Raw genomic sequence first — 22567 nt, forward strand, 5'->3', positions numbered from 1 at the left:
ATTTTTTTAAAAGATAGTGGCAATATCTTTACTGTTAAGCATGATAGTCTCTAAAACTGCAGCAGATAACTCTAAGAATGGTGAAAGACTAGCAGTAGCTTTAGTGAACAAAAATGTCTTGCATATTGGCTATGGCTGTTAATAGTAGACCCAAAATGCTGAAGGTGTTTACATTAGGATAGATAATATAAGGTACTAATAAGAAAAATAGGACCCTGGAAAATTTATATTTATCCTTAAACTAAGACTCTCAGCAGTAGCTTTTTTTTTAAATAACATATACCATTTTCATGGAAAATTTATATTTATCCTTAAACTAAGACTCTCAGCAGTAGCTTTTTTTTTAAATAACATATACCATTTTCATCTTTCACAATTTTTATCTCAATTTTTTTCATTGTATCTCCCTCACCTCTTATATTCCAAATTAGGTAATCTATAAGAAATTCCAGATTCCTTGTCCTCTACCTGTCCTGGATCACAATGCTGGAAATATGACATATAACAATACATTTCTGATGCATCTCAAGATGTTACCTAATAACTCTCAGGCTACTGAAGTGAATTTCATGATGGATTATACTAATGGAAATTTTGCAGATCTAGATAAGAATCAGGTCAAAGATTTCCTTTACAGAAGGGATGTAGAATATGAAGAACAGAGTTTCGACAAATGTCAACCAAAATACTTTGCATTTAATTCACGGGTAAGCAAGATTCTCTAACCTAAATCTCCAACCATTATATGAATGTGACACACTTAAGTTTCTGTGACTATGCACTATTGTAAAAGGCTAATTAAAGATTGTTATTTTTGTTTTTCAGACTGCATATGCAATCCCCATTCTTGCATTTGCTTTTGTATGCCATCCTGAGGTACTTCCAATCTACAGTGAGCTTAAAGAGTAAGGTTGCAATTATAAATAATTTTATTTAAAAATGTGTTCATCATGTTTCCATGTTCCCATCACACATTCATCATGTGCCTCTCTGTGGAAACATAATTTTTAGTATTTTCCATAAACACTATCTTAAAATGAATCATGGGAACATAGTTTAATCAGTGAAGTGCCTGGAAATATAAACAACTCAGAGCATTCATTACATAAATGATAGACAATAACTTACTGATGGTCAATAATTCAGTATTTCCGCTTTGGAAATGGTCAAACATTTTGTTCTCTTTTGAACATCATTTTTCTATCAAATTATTTTACTGGATAGGACTCTCCATTTTTACAAATTGGTTCATGGTTACAAATTTCCTTATTGAAGACTAGAGTTTTCTTGTTTCTCAGATAATAAACACTAGGGCTCATGTTCTAGAAAATCCTTGAAGTGTCACAAAATCTGTAATGAATAGGAAATGAATGATGCTTTTTCCCAGGGTGTTAACATGTGAAAGAGATATACTTCCTTTTTGCATCAGTTGTTGATGCATTTATATATTCTGTTGAAGATTTTCTGGGAAAGGACCACAGTTTCTCCTGGCTTGATATCACTTCAGTGTGATTCTTCTTTTAAAAAGCACCACATGCCTTTACCCTGTTTTTCCTCCAAATCAAAAAATATTGACTAGTTACTAGTTCTTTTGTTGTTCAGTCATTTTTTTCCCAGTCATGTCCAGCTCTTTATGATTCAATTTGGGATTTTCTTGGCAAAGATATTGGAGTGTGTGCCATTTCCTTCCCCAGCTGATTTTATAGATAAGCAATCTGAGGAAAATTGACTTGAGTAGGGTCACACAACTAGTATCTAAAGCCAGATTTTGACTCAGGAAGATGAGTTTTTCTGATGCCAAGCCCAAAACTCTATCTATTGTGCTACCTAATTGTAGATTATCAGTTCGAGGTATCAATTTAAAAAATCAAATCATGGTTAAAGTAACTTTACTTCTTAAAAATAGAATAGTCACTAACACATGGATATATATAGTTGGAAATGAGCATTACAATGCTCATTTTCAAAAGTTGCATTCTACACAAATTCTTGACTTCTTACAAAATGTCATTGATAATCTCCATTTTCCTTTATAATAACTTAATTATGATAATAACATATTGCATAAATCTCTCTCTGTCTCTTTCTGTATATATATATATATATATATATATATATATATATATATGAATTACCCCTAAGGAATTAGATATCTTACTGGGTAAATTGTCTGGTTCTGATAGCAAAATTTCTTTGATATAGTGAATAAGTTCATTTCAAAATAAAATTCTTAAGTTTCCTTAGGCTTGAAACTAATTTGTTATTTTTGTTATGTTTATGATTCAGTAGTCATGTTGTTATTTACGTTCATTAAAATATTAAGTATAAACAAATAGGCTAGGAATAGTATTTGAAACAAATTCTTTATAGTCAAATTTAAATTAGCATTATAAATCAAGTATTCATTGAGTAACTAGACATAAAGTTAAACAGCAACTGCTTTCACAAATTCCTCAACAGCTTTGTAAAATTAAAATTTTGCTTTCTCTTTTTTCAGTCGTTCTCGAAAGAAAATGCAGACTGTGTCAAACATCTCCATTACAGGAATGTTGATAATGTATCTGCTTGCTGCCCTATTTGGTTACCTTAGCTTCTATGGTAAGTCAAAACTATTTTTTAAAAAACTTTCATTTGGCAGCCTGAGTATTTAGAATTAATTGTTGTAGTGATTTTGGATAAAAAACACAACCTGTTGTGGCATTTATTCATTTAATATGCCATTTCGATATGCTACTTTAGAAAATGGTATTAAAAGAGTCTAGCCAACAGGCTCAGAGAATGTATCAACCCAACAACATTTTGTAAAATCTTGACTCTCAAATTAGATAATTTCCTTTTATAAAAGATATTGTGCGTTTTTCTCCCGACAGCTACTAATTTACCCCAGTCCAAGCTTTGATGATATAGATCAGGACTTCTTTAATTTTTTCCAGTCAAGACTCCTTTTTACTTGAGAAATATTTACTTGACCCCAGGTACATAGGGATATAAAATAGGTATGCAAGTCAAATATTTACTGATAATAAATCATAATTTCATGACCCCCACATTTAGTTACATGAACTTATATAGAATCATGACTGACAGTTTAAGAAACTTTGCTATAGAATACAATATGTTTGTTTTCCAAATAAATATCAGAGACTGCATAATAAGCCCAAACGTTTAAATAATCTTAGTTCAAATTTAAATGGAGCATCATTTTAGCTTAATAACTTACTCTTTCCTAAATAACATGTTTTTTTTTATATCAGTTCTTTGTGTCAAAGGGTGGGTTTCATGTAGATTTAACTTCTAATGGTTGTGGATACCTCATAGTTCCCTCACTTCAGGAGATCCAAAGACAATCCAAGAATACCAATGAAAATCTTGAAATTACAATTACATATTTATATGGCTAATACAAATTGGATTATAGTCATCATTCGGCTTCTATGAGGCACTTTTCAAAAAAATCATAAATAAGAGGATTATGATTTATGGTTCCTGAAAGCTATACAGATGTGTAGGCATTCTGTGAGAATAAAATGCACTAGAACTATCTCATTAAATACATACATAGATAATGTTTATTAAGGAGCTAGTGATCCACATGAAAATGATAGAACTGGCTAGTGTTAAATGTAAACAGAAACATATATTTGAGGCAAGAATAGTTCAATTTCATTGTAGAATCTATAGACTATTTGAATGTCAACTGTGGGGACTAGTCAACCACTCTAATCCCTATCCCTTGAGCTATTTCATGACTAATTACTTTGCTCTCCTAGGCTCTAAAGCAAGTAAGGATTTTTATATTCTTCATAAATTAATATGAATAGACCTTTTTCTTATTAATTAGTTCTGAATCTGCCAATTTTAATAAGTACTGACTTTGACAACTATTCCTCCCTTAAACACAATTGATGCACATGTTAAAAGACATTACCTATCCCATTTTATCATTTTTTGCCTATTCCAAAATCCTATGGAGACAAGCAAATGATGAAACAGTAGATGGGGATATACTGGGAGCTGTAGTCATAGGATTATATAATAGGAAGCTCATAGCATAGAGTCGTCTCACTAAACTGAAGCAGCAATGGATGTTTACGCAACCTTTTTGAAGAACTACACTGCTTAACTCTTGGCATGAGGAAAGAGTTACTAAAATTGTCTATTTCACCCATACTTGGCTTGCTTATTGCAGCAGGTAGGGATCTCATACTGCAGTAAAAACACATACAAACAAAAAGAATAGGAAAACTTTTGTAAAGATGACTCCACTCACCATTGGTACATGGAATATGTGCACACTTATGGACAATATGAAAGATGAAGAGCTCTTGTGAAATAATTTAGCTTTGTTTTTTGCATTTTTTTTGCACTGAATTTTTGCATTCAAGCTGCAACCCTGAATGGAGCAAAGTTGGCAAATGAAGACCAGATTACTGAAGATGAAGTTAGATACACATTTTTCTGTAGTGGTCACAATAATGGAGAGTGCAATAGATTTGACAATCAAAACTAATCTAGTTAACAAGTTTATATGTTTCCTGAAAGGAGTGGACCACAGGTTCATGGCATTTGGATTATCACTTGTAAGAAAGTATCACACCATTATCATGAGCGAATTTTCTCCCAAATGATGATGAGATGAAAGAAAAAAATTATGAAAACCTGGAGACCCTCCTCATCAAGGTGCTGAAGAGGACAAGTTTGTAATTCTGAGTGACTTTAATATCAGAAAAAGCACAAATTCTCAGACATGACAGAGTCCTTGGGAGGAATAGAGTCAAAACTGGCACAATAATAATCTTTTGAAGACTTGTGCATCTCATGACCTTTTCATCACTGATGCTGTCTTCTGATTAATGAAATAAAATAAAGCTTTGTAGATGCACCCTCATAGAAAACATTTAATAGACTATATCATTGTAAGAAGATAGACAAAATATGAGTGACAAAGGCAATGTGTAGCACAGTACTAGACTTATCAAAGACTTTTCCTTCAAAACTAAACATTTGTATTTTAACAAAAGTAGCAGCCCCAAGGCAAGACAACTGCCAGAAGATGTAGTTCCAAAGCACTTCTCTGTGGGTCAACTGTTTATTATGAACATGAAATGAAACCTGAGTCAACTCACATCTGGCAACAGTGGAGCGGAAAATCAGTGGGCAGTTTCCAGAGTTTGGGCATATAACTCTGCTTTTTACTCCTTTAGACCAGAATACTCACAAACACTGAGACTGGTTTGAAGGAAATGATGGGGAAATTCAGAAGCTGCTAAACAAAAAATGAGTACTCCAGAGGTCTTACCATGAGGATAGTTCATTCATTTCAAAGAAGGCAGCATTTAACTTCATCAAAAATAAAGTGCAAGTGAAGCTTAGAGACATTCAGGACTCTTGGCAGATGAAATTCAGTTTTATGCTGATAGTAACAATCCAAGGTGCTTTTATGATGCCCTAAAGGCTATTTATAGACCAAAGGTCTATGGTGCATTTCAACTATTCAGCATTAGTAGGGCCACTAATTAGTGATAAAGGAAAAAGACACAATAATCATGAATCTGACCAAGACGTTTAATACTATCATGAAGACTTGTGAAAGATCATAGCAAAATTTGGTCACCTAGAGAAGTTCATCAATATTGCATTATGATTTCATGATGGTATGCTTACATGGGTTCTAGTAAAGAACAATATGCTCACCCATTCCCAATCATCAATGAAGTGAAGCAGGGCTGTATGCTTGCTTTTGTAATTTTTTGCATGATGTTTTCAAGTGATTTATCAGATGCCTTCAATGAAGACAAAAAAGGCAAAGTCAGCTACCACACTGGCAGTGAGTTATTTAACTTGAAAAGGCTACAAGTCAAGAGGAGGAAGAGCTGAGGAGCAATTTTTTGTTCATAACTGCTAATTTTTTGATGACAACTAACACCAAGGAAAGAGAGGTTCTCCACCAGGTACTATTGCACATTTTTACACAGAACCATTGGTTATAGTACATTGAGAAATTTTTAATGATGTTCACTTATGTTGGCAGTATACTTTTTATGGATGTACCCACTGATGATGAGGTTGATACACACATTACTAGAGCTAGTTCAATGTTTGGGAGGCTCTGAAGGAAAGTATAGAAGAAAAGAAGTGTTAAAATACCTACCAAACTGAAGGTCTACAGAGCCATTATGCTGCCCTCATTATTGTATGCCTGTGAAACCTGGACAGTATATCATCACATTGCTAGGAAATTGAATCACTTCCTTTTGAGTTGTCTTAGGAAGATTTCTGAATCTCATCTGATATGAGAAAGTATCAGACACTGAGATTTTTCTCAAGCTGAATTGCCAAATGTTCAAATTCTATTGCAAAAAATCACAGTTCCAATGAGGCTGTCCATCTTGGTTGAATGGCAAACATATATTTGCCTAAAAGAATTATGGAGAACTCACACAAAGCAAGTGCTCACATGGAAATAAAAAGCGGCAAATGTTAAGCAATACAAGACTCTCTCAAGGTCTCTCTGAAGAACTTTGGAATAGATTATGAAACATGGAAGACATGCCTCACACAGCATGGTGACCCTTATTCAAGAAGGCACTGTACTCTAGAAGCAAAGCAGAATTACAATAGCTTAAAAAATGTGAGATGCACAAATTTAGACATTTCTACTCCAAATGAACTTTTCTTGGTTTGGTCAGTCTGACACATTGCATAATGGGGTCATTTTGCTCTTCTTTGAACATTTGACAACCAAACCACCAACTATGGTAAGACTAGGTCATCCCTTTATAGGAGTTCTTGAGATTTATATCAGTCTTCTTTTGGTTTGTCTTGGTTTTAATAAAACCTATTTCCCTCTTACATAGTTTCAGACCAATTGTTGGCTTTTATCCCTTTTTCTATTATTAGTGCAAATCAGATCTTGTAAATTGTGCTGGTAGCAGGCTTTCTTCCATTGTACTTCCCAAGCTCTTCTCTTGTGGCGTGAGCATATGGTGCCTAGAAATAAGCTCTAGGCTCTAGTTTGGCTCTCCCTCATGCTAGTATGAAATTACAGGCAGGGAGAAGAGTGTTGTGGATATGCATGGGCTTCTTGTTTGGGCCTGCCTACCTCCTTTCTGGCCTGGTCCTGTCTCCTGCTATGGTTCTGTTTTTGATTATCTGTATTTTGTGCTTCCAGGTACTTGTCTATTCCTGTCTCCACCTGTGACTCAGATATGGGCTTCATAGGCATTTTGCTATGCCCTGAATTCTTGGGCACTGGTCTGGCCTTGTCCTTTCTCTTTTGGCTTTGGTAGAGATGCCCAGAGCCTCTATTTCCTCAGTACCTGTCTGGTCATTTCTTTTGCTGTGACTGGACAGTAGCTATATGGGTCTTGTGCTAGGAGGTAGTCTGGTTCTATCTTTTGTTGTGAATATGAGCTACTTATAAACTGCATCTTCTGCCTAATTGATCCCTATTTAGTCTCTAAATTTTTGTCAACAATCTCCTTGTGGAGTCCTGGGCTTGTGGAGTAGTTTGTGGCCATTTTGGACTTTCATTATCATTGTTCCTTCTAATGAATGTTTAGAGTTTATTGAGATTTTAAAAAATGCTTCAATCTGTATTGAATCCCCAGCTCTTTCTCTGGGGATGGATAGCATTTTTCATCATAAATCCTTTAGAGTAGTTATCTTGGATCATTGTGTTGCTGAGAATAGCTGTCATTCACAGCTGATCATCTTACTATACTGCTGTTACTGTGTATAATGTTCTTTGGTTCTATTCATTTCACTTTCCATCAATTCATGCAGATCTCTGAGGTCTTAATAAACCATCACATTAGCCAGAAGTCTCCTTATTTGTCTTTTATCTCATTATTGAGCATCTTTATCATCAAAAAGTCTTGCTCAAGAAATGTTTATAAGTCCTTCCCAAATGACAGTTAAAAATTCCAGTCTTCTCTTATTCTTTTTTAGTTACATTTTAATTGCACACGATTCCATTAATCCTAAAAATATTATGAGTGTATTCATACATCTTTGTGGAAGGGGCTTTGGAATTTGGTATTAAATATTATTTGCACTGATTTGGTAAACCAAATTGTTCATGTCAGGTTTAATGTTGGAGTGAGGCAGCACTAAGGGAAAGTTTTCCTTGTTTTTGTTTTACTTTCTTTCAGGAAAGTGGTAGATTTAATTAATTGTTGATGTGAGCCTTATCATGAGTACATAAAATACCTCTGTTATTGTTTTTTCTTCTTTTGGTGTCATTTCCTTTATTTTTTTATGGTAGGTAAGGCATGCAATTCTGTCACACATAAATCTTTTTGTTTCAAAACTAATCTTTTCTTTTACTCAAATGTAGAATAAACCAATTTTTCCTTTAAAATGTTTTATTATCTTTTGTTTTTATCTCACTTTCATTTCCAAATATTTCCCCTCCCCTACACAAAGAGCTATCCCTGTATCAAAGAATTTTAGAAGTGGACAAAAGAAAAGCAGTTCAGAAAAACTAACACACACATCAATCAAGTCTTAATAATGGATGCAGTATTCTATGCCCATAATCTTTCTTATCTCCATAAAGAAGGGAAAGTGGTGCATTATTTCCTTTTCAGGAATAAACTTGATACTAGTAATTACATAGAAATAAATTTTAAAATTTATGGATTTTGTTGTTGTTCCTTCCATTTACATATTGTAGTTGGGCATATTATTTTCTTTGTTGTGTATACTTTGTTCTTATCAGTCTTCCCATGCTTCTCTATATTCTTCATATCTAACGGTATAGCAATATTTCATTACATTCATATATTATAGTTTGCTCAGCCATTCCCCAATGGACATTTATTTACTTTCCCCTCAGTTCTTTGCTTTAACTTTAATATTAGAGAAATTATTGCTGGGTCATCATAATTCCCATTCCATTTCCCAGTCAAGCTTTCCTCTGCTCTGGATCCCAGCATGATGCTCTAACCATTAGAAAAGATTAAGTCATGAGGGAATCTGCCTCTAATAGGAGGGGCTAGATGTCCTTTGATCACTGTGTCTCTTTTAGTACCCAATCCTACCACTATAAGGATGGTTTTACTTATGGTCTAGCGATTATCTAGGACATACTATTTTTTTCAATGCATATTGACATGCTATCCTATTTAACATAACTAATTTTAATTTGACTCTACTGATTTTCTTTTTCTTTATGTAGGAGAAGTTGAAGATGAATTACTCCATGCTTATACAAAGGTGTATACATTTGACACCCCAATTCTCCTGGTTCGTCTAGCAGTTCTTGTGGCAGTCACACTCACAGTGCCTATTGTGTTGTTCCCAGTAAGTAAAAAGAGCTTTGGAAGAAGTTACATAATTGAAAGCTTACTGGATTTGATATTAATTTAATAGTGGTGTAAATTTAGGAAAACCTTAAGTAAGGATGATTTTACTTTTGAATTTAGCATTTTCATAATGCCCATAAAAGTCTTATTTGCAAACTAATTAATTGTAATGAGTATATTTTATGTGGAAAATCAATCACAATAGATTTTTTTACCACAACTTCAGAAAATAAATTATGAATAGATGTCCACTGAATTAAAAAAAAATGACAGCCAAGGATTCAAATAATGACAGAAAAATAAAGTTGTGACCACATATTTTAGAATAACTTAACAGTTTCATTTTTATTCTGAAAGTGTTTCATTTTGCCTTTTGGCAGCTACATACAAAAACTGCCTTCAGGGCTACTCCTTAGTTATTAAGAAACCAGTTTCCTGTGAAAACAATTAGATATCAAAATCAAATTTCAGGAAGTTATAATAATTCATTATTTTCTTAAACATGTTACTATTTAGTTAACAGCACTTAATAAACATCCTCTCCCAATGAGCTTTTCCCCACTTTGGAATTGACAGACTCCTTTTCCTTAACAGATACTGTATTATCCTCAAGTTTGGAGGGACCAGAGTTGTTGGTGATTCTATAAACCAATCCAGTAGAACTGATAGTGAGAATACAGATAAAATGAATGAAGAGCATATTGAATTCTCGTAAAATTAATGCCTTTTAAAAATCTGGATTTCCTCATTTATCTTAGAGGAGAGGAAAACCAAGAAATAATTGTTATCATTTATCTTATCATTATCTTAGAGGAGAGGAAAACCAAGAAACCAAGAAACAATAATTAATATCATTCTGCACAGAACATTCTGTATGGTGCAAAACATATGACTAGTACTCTGAAAATGTTATATGATTATGATGGTAACTTTTAAGTACAATACAAAGCCTTATGGTCTTGTATTCCATATATACATTTCCATTTGATTATTCAACAATCCTGAGGTAGATAATATAAATTTTGGGCATTCTTATTTTCCAAATTTGGAGGCCCAGAGAAGTTAATTGACATTCCCAAAATCAAACAGCAATTAATGGCAGAATTAGAACTAGAAGCCATCTCCTGAATTCTTATCCAATCAAACTTTTTCCAGATCTCTTCATCTAGCTCAATAGTAGTTTAGGAAGGCCAGCAAATTTTTTTGGCTCCCTCTTCTTTTCCTCTTCCTCCTTCTAGTCCTTCTCCTTCCATATACTAACTGATCTATTTAACAGCGGACCCAGAATTACTTCTGGCTTTGTCATCTCATCACGTTCCATAGATTCAATTGTCATCTCTCAGCAGATACTTTTCAGATCCATAGATTTCAGATGTATATTAGAGCTAACCCTAAAACTTTTTTCCTATCCAGTCTCTCTCTCTCTCTCTCTCTCTCTCTCTCTCTCTCTCTCTCTCTCTCTCTCATATATATATATCTTAAACTCAAGATGTCTAAAACTGAATTCATTATTGCCCTTTCTCTTCCTCCCTCCCCAGCTACTCTTTTCTTTGATTAGCTTTGCTACTACTGTCCAAGATAATCATCTTCCTAGAATGGAACCATAAGTATCACTTCAACTCTTCATTTTCTCTCACTGCCCTCCCCCCCACCCCAATCCTGGTCCAATCAATTGCCCCATCTTCTACAATGATTTATGTACATATTTTTTTATATATTCTCTCCCTCATTATACTGATTTCTTTGAGAGAAGGTACCCTTTTTGCTTTTCTTTGTATCTCTAGTAGTTAACATAGTGCCTGGCACATAGTAACTTCTTAATCTTTTTTCCCATTCAGCAAGTTCTTTTTGAAGAGTTATTATCTTTAGTGAGATTTTGTTCATCTTTTACCATTTGGCCAATTCTGATTTTTATGGAGTTATTTTCTTCTACAGTATTTTTATGCCTATTTTCCTAAGCTAATTCTCTTTTCATAAATTTCTGGCATTGGTTTCATATTTTTTCCCAACTTTTATCTATTGCTTTTATTTGACTTTGAAAAAACTGTTTCTCATGTTTCCTTTACAGATTCGCACATCAGTGATCACGCTGTTATTCCCCAAAAGGCCCTTCAGTTGGATAAGACACTTCCTGATTGCAGCAATTCTCATTGCACTTAATAATGTCCTCGTAATTCTTGTGCCAACTATAAAATATATTTTTGGGTTCATAGGTAGGTTTCAAAAATGCTTTTAATTATTGAATTCTCATCCTTCTCTAGACAGAATAATTAAACAAACCAGATTAATTAAATTAAACAAAATTAAACCTCAGATTACAGGGTCACATTAATAAATACAGAGAAACCTCAATTCATCTAGTAAAACCCTCTCATTTTTCAATTGTTATCTAGAAATATATAATCAATAATCTATGGTATATCTTGGGATTTTCCAAGCATACATCATGTAGCAGTATTTAACATTGATATGGCCCATTTGTTGCATTTCTCTTACTATTAGTTTTATGCCACATCCATTTACACATTGGTAAAAATGACTCTTATTTCCCCTCCTAAAAAAGCAACTGTCCTTGTTGGAAGTATTATGAAAAGATAGGCACACAAATACATTATTTGTAGTTTTGCAAAATGATAAAATACCAGTTTCAGGTAGGTGGCCCAGTGAATAGCACATTAGGCCTAGAGTCAAGAAGGACCTGAGTTCAAATTTGACCTCAGACATTTAATAGCTATGTGATCTTAGATAGGTCATTTAACTTCTGTTGCCCTAGTTTCTTCAATTATAAAAGAAGGATAAGAATAGCACACACCTCACAAGATTATTCTGAGGATCAAATAAGTATAGTATATAGTATATGTCATAATATTACATACTTATTCTTTTTTTTCTTTTTCAGCAAGTTGAAATTTTTTAAATAATGGGAATATACATTTGTGATTTACTGGACCTCTATATTGCAATTTTTCTTTTGAGAACTGTTTGTTCTTATCTTTTGAAAATTTATCTAGTTGCTAGTAGCTTTATATGTTTTATTATTTGTATATCTTGCATACTAAACTCTTATCAGAAAAATTTTATACAATCACTCTTCCCATTGAACTGCTTCTTTTCTTATCTTAGATGCATTAATGTTATTATATATGCAGTTTCAAGTAATCAAAGCTATCTTCTACCTTTTGTAGTTGCCTCTATCTCCTTTGATTAAGAATATATCTCATACTCAGTGCTATAAGACATATATCATCTGGTTCTCTTATAAATTTTATAGTATTATATTTAATAATAAATATATTCATTTCTCTATATTCTACTAGCTTATTTTCCTTATTCTTTTTAAAATCTAGTTTTAAGGAAATCTGAAGCAAATTTTAATATTTCCTAACAAATTACCATAATGTATTAGCTTGTAGCCATCACCTCACTTTATAAAATATAATTTATTAAATGAACTGAAAAAATAATTTTCCCCATAGCATTTTCTTCTCTCTTTTTTTCTGTCTGATTCTGTAACTTTGTTTACACACACACACACACACACACACACACACACATTCACTTAATCATCCCCCATTAATCTCCTAGGATTGAATCAATGTTATGTTACTGGCTACACAATTTACTAATAGTGTAACAAACGAAAAATAAAGCCATGGTTAATTATAATATCACTTATGAGAAAGTTACTTTTAACAAAGTTACCTTTAACCATTAACATAATTATTGATTTCTCAGTTCTGCAAATATATTTCCTGTTCCACTTTTCTGTTTTCTCAGAAATCTTTTGGGGTTTTAATATATATATATTTTGCAAAATGAGAATTAAAACAGTTTTCTTAGAAAGTTTGTTTTTAATTCCCTTTCATATTCCAGTCAGTCCCTTTTTATCCACAATTCTTCAAAATGCCAGTTAAACTCAATTTCTTCAGAGTCCTTAAAGAATGATAATTAAACTATAACTATTCAAGAATCTATTGGTATTTAAAGGGATAGATAACCTATGTGGTAAACTCTATGAAGATGTTCTTAATACATACATGATATCATATTGCTGAGAGCTGTATTTGGCTTCCATATATAGTGGAGTAGTTTACTTATCATTTGTATCATTAATAATTTCATTAAATATCTTGATTTCTCTTCAGGTGCATCTTCTGCTACAATGCTGATTTTCATTCTCCCAGCTGCCTTTTACCTTCGACTAGTTAAAAAAGAACCTTTAAGATCACCTCAGAAGATTGGGGTAAGTTAACTTGCAGGAGCATATTGTGAATCCCCTTAAACAAAAGTTCATCTTCAATTGCTTCCTTATGTAAAAAAGAAAATGCACATATTATTCAAGGAGGAAAATGCCACATGAAGACCATAGTGTATCAGACATATATGTTTATAATCTCTCAAATTGGGATGAGGTGATTTCCTTTACTTGTACACACACACTCATACACATACTTCAAGATTCTGATGAGTCTAGAACTTTACAAATTTAAAACTTTACGAAGTTGACAAGCCTGATTTACTCGATAGTATGTCATGTGGCAATGAGACTTTCTTATTAATAATGTATACATGTGCATTGAGAGCATTATCTTTGGTAGATGAAACACAAAGAATCACAATAGTTGTTTTGGTTACCCAAAAATAGGAATAGATCTTTTAATAGTGATAAAAATTTTGTTCAGAAAAACGTTTCCATTTGTCAAAAATATGAGGATTTTATTTTCAGTTAGGCAAACATTAGAAAACTTTATTTCTTACTCACATTTATATAGCACTTTCAAGTTTTACCAAACACATTCCTTCCAGTTTGAGGAAGTACAGCCAGGTATAAGAGTTACTAGTGCTGCTTTGTCTCTTGGTGACCTCTAGCACCTCAGTCTCTCAAAGGCTACAACTTTTTGATTTATTATGAAATATTTATAGTTAAAATGCAACCTCAGTATTTCTATCAAGTCCATTTCAGACTATATTTCAGAGAAAGAGACAGAGAGACACTGTGACAGAGAGAAAGAGAGAACAGTGTTCCTGAACTTGAACTATATCTGTCAATCCTTGAAACATGCTTTTCTACTCATGCTATAATAGAATGTGTCTTTCTAATATTTCTTGAATTCTTCTTGACCCTTCTCATGACAGTTCTATATAAGATGGTTATAGACCATCTTGATATAAAAAATTCCTTCCTTACATGGGACCATAAATTCTTGTTTTCTGCTACATGCAGTCGGGTTTCATGCTATTGGCCATTTGGAGTTAAGAAAAGGATGACATCATTATTCATTTTTGTCTCTGGTTTTGTTTGTTTGTGAATCAGGGCACTTAGATTGTAGTTTCAGCTCTAACTTTATATTGTTTGTGTGACCTTGGTAAATAACAGTCTCTGTAAATCCTAATTTCTGGGAGAAATCTAAAACATTATTCCAATCCCATATTTTACTCACAGGGAAACATTGACCAAGACCAAATCTATATAAATCTTAGAACTAGTGGGTGAAAGATCTAGTTTTAGGACTTATTGCATCATGCCACTTGATTTGAATAAGCACAGTATATAATGTATAATTTACCTGAATACAAACTAAAAAATACAACATTATGATTTTATGATTATTTATATCAAGGTTCTACAAATACTATTAATATGTTAAATAATCAATAAATTGAAAAAAGTTAATCTCTTGTCATTAGTGCTGCTTTATCTCTTGGTGACCTCTAACACCTCAGTCTCTCAAAGACTACAGCTTTTTTATTTATTATGAAATATCTATAATTCAAATGCAACTTCAGTATCTCTATCAAGTCCATTTCAGATTATATTACCACACACACACACACACACACAGATGCCTACATTCAAATATGCACACAAAAACTTATACACCCAAATATACACACATAAACTTATACACCCAAATATACACATCACCTCCTTTAAAGAAAGACAGTAATAAGGAAGGATATCCTTGATTGGTTAAACTTGGCTTTACTGAGGACTAGATACAAATACATTCATACATACTTAGGCAGAATGAAAGGATGAACATTCATTTAACATATTCACTCAATTCATAAAAAGATTGCTTGCAACTGAATATTTATATGTTGAACAATATTTTCCCATTGACTTCCATTAAATTTTGGAAATCTTTGGATTAAAGGATACGTTAATATTGAAGAAACTTTGTCATGAAAATGTAATAAAAACTAATAATATTTTACTACAAGGATATCCTACTTTTGTAAGCATTAACTTTTTCAATTGGTTGTCAAATGCAACCCTTCAAGAAGATGGTTAGGTGAACAAATCAATCACTATAATGTTACACACACATTTGAAAGAATACATGCGTATAAATATAAAACAAAATGTTTCTGATTCATTAAAAGTTCTTGCTTACTGTATAGGACTTATTAGATTATGTAAGACTGGTTAAATTAATTCAGATACTTACATAAATTCCCTAGTAAGAAGATTCACATGGAATTTTTAAACAGAGCCAGAAGTCAATATAAGCAATCTCAAATAAATTAATGTGAACACTTTAAGAACCTGAAATTTTATCATTATGGTTATTTTTCCCATACCACAACCTCTCAATATCTTTGTATATAGTATTCAAGAATAGCTATAGGCAACCTGTAGGCAACCTGGTGATAAGCTTAGTCCTTTCAATGTCCAGACAGATGAGAAATTCTCCAGTAAAAATGTTCTCAAAAGCTTTACAACTTTTAAACTCTGCAAAAGATATGATTTCTCTAGCAGAGCCTTTGAGTAATCAAGGTCAAGATCCTGCCACAAGAAACATCAGAGTAGAACTTTAGTAGAGGTATTAAATTGTAAATATGGTTTTATCAGTGTAAGTGTAATTACTTGTTAATCCTAAAGAATCAATAAGAAAAGGATTCTGTTGGATCTTTTATGCCTGCTTAATATTTTATGTGACGGATTCAATAGTAAGGTTTTTAATAAAACTTCTACATGCTCTGAGCAGATGGGTAAAGACTTGCTTATTGAAATGACAACCAATATACCAATCAATATACCTTACTTTATCAAGTCATAAACCCAAAACTATGCTAAGTGAGTAATTCATAAATTCTTTCCATATTTTCTAATGATATTTCTTCCTTTTATCAATTATAGGCTGCCATTTTCCTTATTGTTGGCATCATCTTTATGATTGGAAGCATGGGACTCATTATAATTGACTGGATTTACAACCCTCCAACTTCCAAGCATCATTAATCCAAGCAAAATCTATTTTCCCTTCTGGAAATGACTATGTTCTGCCCTAACAGACTATTTTTGACATCTATATTAGAATGTTTTTTTAGTGAAAATCACAGGAAGAATTCAAGTAATTTCCATTAATATCACTATATCTGTGGAATATTAAACCATCATATTTTTAAAACAACAAGTTGTTTATGTATTTAAAACCGAGGGAGAAGAGCTCTACTGTGGTTTTAATCAAGAAATTTCAGATGGCAAAAACATTTTTACTGCTGTATATGCAGAATAAGTTTTCATCAAGACATTTTTCTCATCCAGATTTTGATAGCAACCCTCACCCCAAAATACCCTCCTGCTCCACCTCCTCTCCAACCTGCTGGCTTTTCACTCCCATAAAATTTAATGGAACTTTTTTTTTAATAACATGGCTACATTGGCACAATTCATAAACTACCCCGTTACACAAGAAGGATCAGTCACTAGAGTTCAAAACTTGGAGCTCCTTCAATATTTGTAGAATAAATGAATCATCATGACACTTTTTGTTCAGCCTGTCAGTGGCATTGAATCAATTTTATCAAAGAGAAATTTATCAAACAGAAAAATAATCTTCAGGCAATGGATTTATCATAATTGTTAGGAGATCTGATTAAATTCTGAGAAGGGCTTTAAAAAGCTACAGATCTACAGGAAGTCATTTTATCACAAAAACTGTATAATCTGGAAGTATCTACTTTATTATTATTGTTATTTGTCATAGGCCCCTTATAATATATGTTAATTATGTCACTGAACAAGTGCTATCCTTCTTGTCTTCCATTCTAACTCATTAAGTTTTAAGTAACCACAGATATGTGGGAGTGTATGGAAGCCAGTATTGTATGATGAATTTTTATTTGAAAAACATTGAGTGTAAGAAACTGTCATTTGGTTTTTGTTCATGTATATTATCCTTTTCTGTAATTACTTTAATGTTAATATATGGCACTTTATTTTTTATTTTTTACATAGCTTTTATTTTTTTCATACTCTGGGGAAAATATATTAGTGAGATAAACAAAATTACTTTTTATGTTTCTGTTTATTGGGGGAGCTTTGCATTTTAAGACCTAAGTTATAATTTAGTAAAATATTCTTAAATATTTACAATAATCATCTATGTGGAAAGTTCCTTTTCTCAAAATAATTATCGATTCTAAACTTCATCCCCTTCTTTAGATATCTAAATAAATTTTAGTTTGGACAGATGCTTATAGATTCATTAATCTTAAAAATTGAAAGCTTTGCCGTGAAAATAATGGAGATGTCTCCATCATTGAATGTGAAACTATTGATGCATACATAATTTAGTCCAGCCAGTTTAACAGATGAGAAAACTGATCTAGGAGAGTTGAATTAGAATAATTCCTCAGCTAGTAATTGGCAAAATTAGAATTTGAACCCAGGTCTCCCAATTCTAAGGATGGTGCTATTTTTAACATATGACACTATATCCTCTATTCTTTACAATTCGTCAGTGGGAAAAATATAATGGTCTTTGTATTAAAAATTCACTACCCTATATTTTGGAGATTCACTATTTTTAAAAAACTTTTCAAATGAAAAACAAGTACATATTTTATATTTTATGATATATTTTAATAAAGCAAAAAAGTTAAAGTACCATTCTCTAGCTGAAAAGATAATGGAATCTTATAAACTATTTTTAAACTAAAAAGTTTCTTCAAAAATAGTTATTTTGAGCTATATAATTTCATGTTCTATTTTTAATAGTATAATACTGTGAATGAATGAACTGTGAAAATGGAATGTTTCTATTAGCTACGATAACTTTAAGGTTCCTATTTACAGAAATAAATTCAGTGAATGGCATCTTCAAAATACATGTCCTACTATATGCATTTTAAGTTTTATCCAAAATAGTTTGAAAAACAGAAAATCATCATCCTAGTGTTTAATCTGAACTCTGTTCAATTTGAGTTTTTATCTGAACTTTAAGTGTAAATTAAAGCAGATTAAAAGAGAAATTTGGCAAAGAATAACTTTTAAAAATCTGGGCAAAAATGGAATCTGTAAATTTTCTGATCACAAAGCAATATTCTGGTTTACATTTGATGTGATTAATTTGAAAAAGTTAGCATTTTATATTGAGACATTTTTCAGAAATCATTTTACAAAAAGTAAGCTACAGGATTTCTTTTCCTAGGATCTCTTCAGAGAGTTCACATATTGCAAGAAAGATATACATTTACTATGATAAAGTAGGTAATTTAACCCTATTTGTAGAGCAGATGAAATTTTATTTTCTTATTTTATTTGTAAAGATTTTTATTATTATTGTTGTTGCAGAAAGTATATATTAACACATGAGCTTTTCAAATTAATATCATTTTTATTTGATGTGTTAGAGGAACAAAGATGATTTTCTCATTTAGATGATTGAAATATAAACAACTTTTTTTCTGCATATGTTCTTACTCTGAATGTTGTTGTCCATGCGTCACATTGTGTAGCCTAAGTTTTGAGGTTAAAAATCAAGAGTGAGGAGATTCTTTGGGGTCCCAAGAATTGCAGTGGTCACTGGAGATCAATAATGCCATCACTAAATGTATAGCAATTTGACCTAACAAATCTCTGTCTTATGGTCCTCAGTAGAAGGAGGCATTAAATAAAAGGGATAGAGAAAAAGCAATTTTACAAATTGTGTTAGGAAAAGCAACAAAGTCAAATGAGATCTAGAACCATGGGTCCAAGTCAGAAAGCAAATGGAAAGCTTGATTTAAGGGAGAATAATCTCAAAATTCAAACAGCTAAAGTTTATTATCAACTACTATCATTTGTATGTTTGCCCATCCTTTTAAGAATTTTAAGAGTTGCTATTCAGATCCGAATAGCAAATAGTCACCCATGTTGACAGAGAAGTAATAAGTAATCTGGTTACTAATGAATGTTGATATTATTTATTTTATTTTCTTATAAGGGGCATAGCATAAAAAGAATTAGCTAATAAGATAAAGGTGATAAAAAAAACTTTGATATGATGGATGATTTACTTAGAATACCTGCAGAGATTTTTCTAAACTTCAGATTTCATTTTGTCACTAAATAATTGCCAGTGCCTCTCCATTATAACCAGCATCAAATAGAAATGCTTCTGCTGAGTATTTAAAATTCTTCACAAACTTTCTCATTTTTTAGGGTTTGTTTTTTTTTTTACACATTATTCTCTCTATGCTTGATGATTCCTTTACATGACAGAAAGTCAACAATTACAATCATGTAATGTTCAACATCTGAAATTATATGCTTGTCAGTTCATTCTTTTGGGAAGAGTATCTCCTTTCATTTTGAACATTTCAGTCCTATCTTGTAGAAACTAATTTGAATGTGCTTATCTTCTTTATTTTTTCATTTTATTAGTTTGTACAGAAACATCTTTTTAAAAGTAGATTTTATTGAATTTTTTAACATCACCTACATTTCCCATCTCCTTTTTGTCTTTCCTTTTCCCTTTCTCAGAAACTCATCACTTAACACAAAGAATTTTTTCAAAAATAAGAAGAGAAACAGAAACTCAGCTAAATAAAACAATAAAGCAATATTATGACAAATCTAACATTATATGCAATTTTCTACTCTTGTAAACCTAGACTACAAAGGAGCAATATTTTCTCATATTTCTTTGGGTTAACCTTATTCTTTATAACTTTGTAAAATAGTTGTCCTTTCCATATCATGGGAGTTAGAGGGTATCCCTATGATCTTGAAAACTTATGTAAAATATTTTGGTCTTCCTTTTGTACCAGAGAAATTAGATTTTTAAAAAAATGTTTACAGTACAAATTTGGTCATAGGCTCTGTGTCATCTGCTGGCCTTTGTGTGTTGTCTGTGGTTTGCACAAAACTCCCCCAAATTTCTGTTTAACTTGCTATGCCAACCTGAAATATAGTGAGACCATGATGGGGAAAGTTGAGATATGGAAATGATAACTATTAAGTTTAATTTGTTTTGTGGTTATTGCTCTTTCCATTCATACTGTTGTAGTCATTGTATATATTCTTTTCAGGGTTCTGCTTACTTCACATTTTCCCACTTGATGGAAATCATTCTATGCTTCTTTGTATTCATCACAGAAATATCTTTCTAATAGAAACAGTATCTTCCTATAACATAATATTTTAAGTAACATTTTTTTCAAACAGTAAAAAAAAACCAGACAGACTTTTAAATAGTTAAAGTAATTCTAGAAGGACGTGATAAAAATGATTAGTTCACTTTTATTTTAGTAACTAAAATTTCCAAATACAAATTATAGAGTTGTGTTTTTTCCCCAAGACTGTCAATCATCTTAATAGAGTTGCTTATTAATCATACTTCAAATGGATAACTGGGGAGAGGATTGCAAGATTAAGAACTGAATAGAAAAAGGTAAGTGAACATCTATCTTAACCTACTTAATTTATTGATGCCAATGGAAATTAAGTGATAATAAACCTAGAGTCATGAAATCAATAAGTAGAAAAATTCAGATTCAGTCTCATGGTTTAAATGTGTGGTTTTTTCCCCTTGGGGGTATAAGGTTGGCTTACTTTTAGTAAGTATAAATTTTACCATCATTTGAAACCAATCTATACATGGTAAGGGATTCAATTGTGAGATCACTAAGATTTTACATAATGTGTCAGAACATTATTTAATAAAAATTAAATTGAGTTAAATTCTATTTTACCTATTCATCTTTCTTACATTTTCTAATTTGAGAAATTTCTTATTTTATCTTTTCATTCTTATAATGAGCAAGCCTTATCTCTTCATATTTCATCTTTTTTTTTATAAAATGAGGGAATTAAATTAGGTGATCAATCTCTTCCTTTCAAGTTTTAGGATTTTAGGATTCCAAAAAATAGAAACTTAATCTTGTAAATTCAATTCAATTAAATATCCATTTATTAAGCATCTACTATAGGAAAAAACACTAAGGGAGATAGGAAACCAAGACATGTTCCAATTTTCATGGAACTTAGTGTATGAGGATGCACATTGCAGTGACTTTCTGTTGTCATTTCACTATTTCTTACTACAATTTTGTTGACTTTTCCTTTATACATTTGAAGATAGACAGACAGACAGATAGATGATTGATGCATAGTTATATTGATGCAAGGATGGATATAGCTATAAAATAATAGCCTGAAGTAGAGTCTGTTATACTTTAGGTAAATTCAGAAAAGCAGATATTGTATGTTGCCTTTAAGCATAAGTTTTCCTGTTTATTCTTTTTTTTAATCATGTCTGTTTTTACTATAGGCTTGTCTGTGATTATGATAGCTACGTCTGTTTTTCTGAATTTACCTGAAGCATAACAATTTCAAAAAATTGTCTTGGATCATTGTACTGACCAGAGCAGTTAAGTCTTTTATGGTTGATTATTGTTACAATATTGTTGTTTCTGTGTACAATGTTCTAATTCTGCTCACTTTACTTCGTATTTAGTTCATATACCAGGTTTTTGGGAAACCATACTGATTTTTATTTTTTATAATACAGTAGTATTCCATGACAATTAATTAGTTGTACCACAACTCATGCAATCATTCCCTAATTAATGAGCATTCCCTCAATTCCCAATTCTTTGATACTACCAAAAAAAGCTTCTATAAATATTTTTGTAGATATAACTATGTTTCTTTGTTCTCTTTTTGATCTTAGAGGATTTTGTGTGTTTTTGTTGTTATTATTTTAGAAATAGGACAAAAAACAAACAGAAGCATCATCAAAATATGCAAGGGAAATTTTCTAGTCATGTGAGTAATAAGATAGAGGACTGGTAATAAGATGAGAGGACATGGTCCCCATGACCACTCCGATGCCAAAGATAGCTGTTGATGGGTCTCATATATCCAGGATTCCCCAAAATGACTAAAAATCCCCACAACCAAACAATGAACTGATGCTCACTGACCCTAAATTCACTCAGTACCTCTGCCTCACATCCCATGTTACAAGCAGTAAGATTTCGCTCAT

General features: G+C 31.9%; 1 protein-coding gene across 1 annotated transcript in view; it reads left to right on the top strand.

Moving 5' to 3' along the window:
* The window catches only part of SLC38A4 (solute carrier family 38 member 4), a 36044-nt gene extending 17033 nt beyond the window's left edge, over nucleotides 1–19011 (top strand). Inside the window, exons 10-16 of the mRNA XM_003771369.3 lie at nucleotides 432–707; nucleotides 826–905; nucleotides 2498–2598; nucleotides 9182–9306; nucleotides 11377–11521; nucleotides 13454–13551; nucleotides 16453–19011. Of these exons, the coding sequence (XP_003771417.1) occupies nucleotides 432–707; nucleotides 826–905; nucleotides 2498–2598; nucleotides 9182–9306; nucleotides 11377–11521; nucleotides 13454–13551; nucleotides 16453–16554 (927 nt within the window). The 3' untranslated portion in view covers nucleotides 16555–19011. The remainder of the gene's footprint in view (nucleotides 1–431; nucleotides 708–825; nucleotides 906–2497; nucleotides 2599–9181; nucleotides 9307–11376; nucleotides 11522–13453; nucleotides 13552–16452) is intronic.
* The last annotated feature ends 3556 nt before the right edge of the window (nucleotides 19012–22567 follow it).

This window comes from Sarcophilus harrisii, chromosome 5 (assembly GCF_902635505.1).
Source record: "Sarcophilus harrisii chromosome 5, mSarHar1.11, whole genome shotgun sequence".
Classification (NCBI taxonomy): Eukaryota; Metazoa; Chordata; class Mammalia; order Dasyuromorphia; family Dasyuridae; genus Sarcophilus; species Sarcophilus harrisii.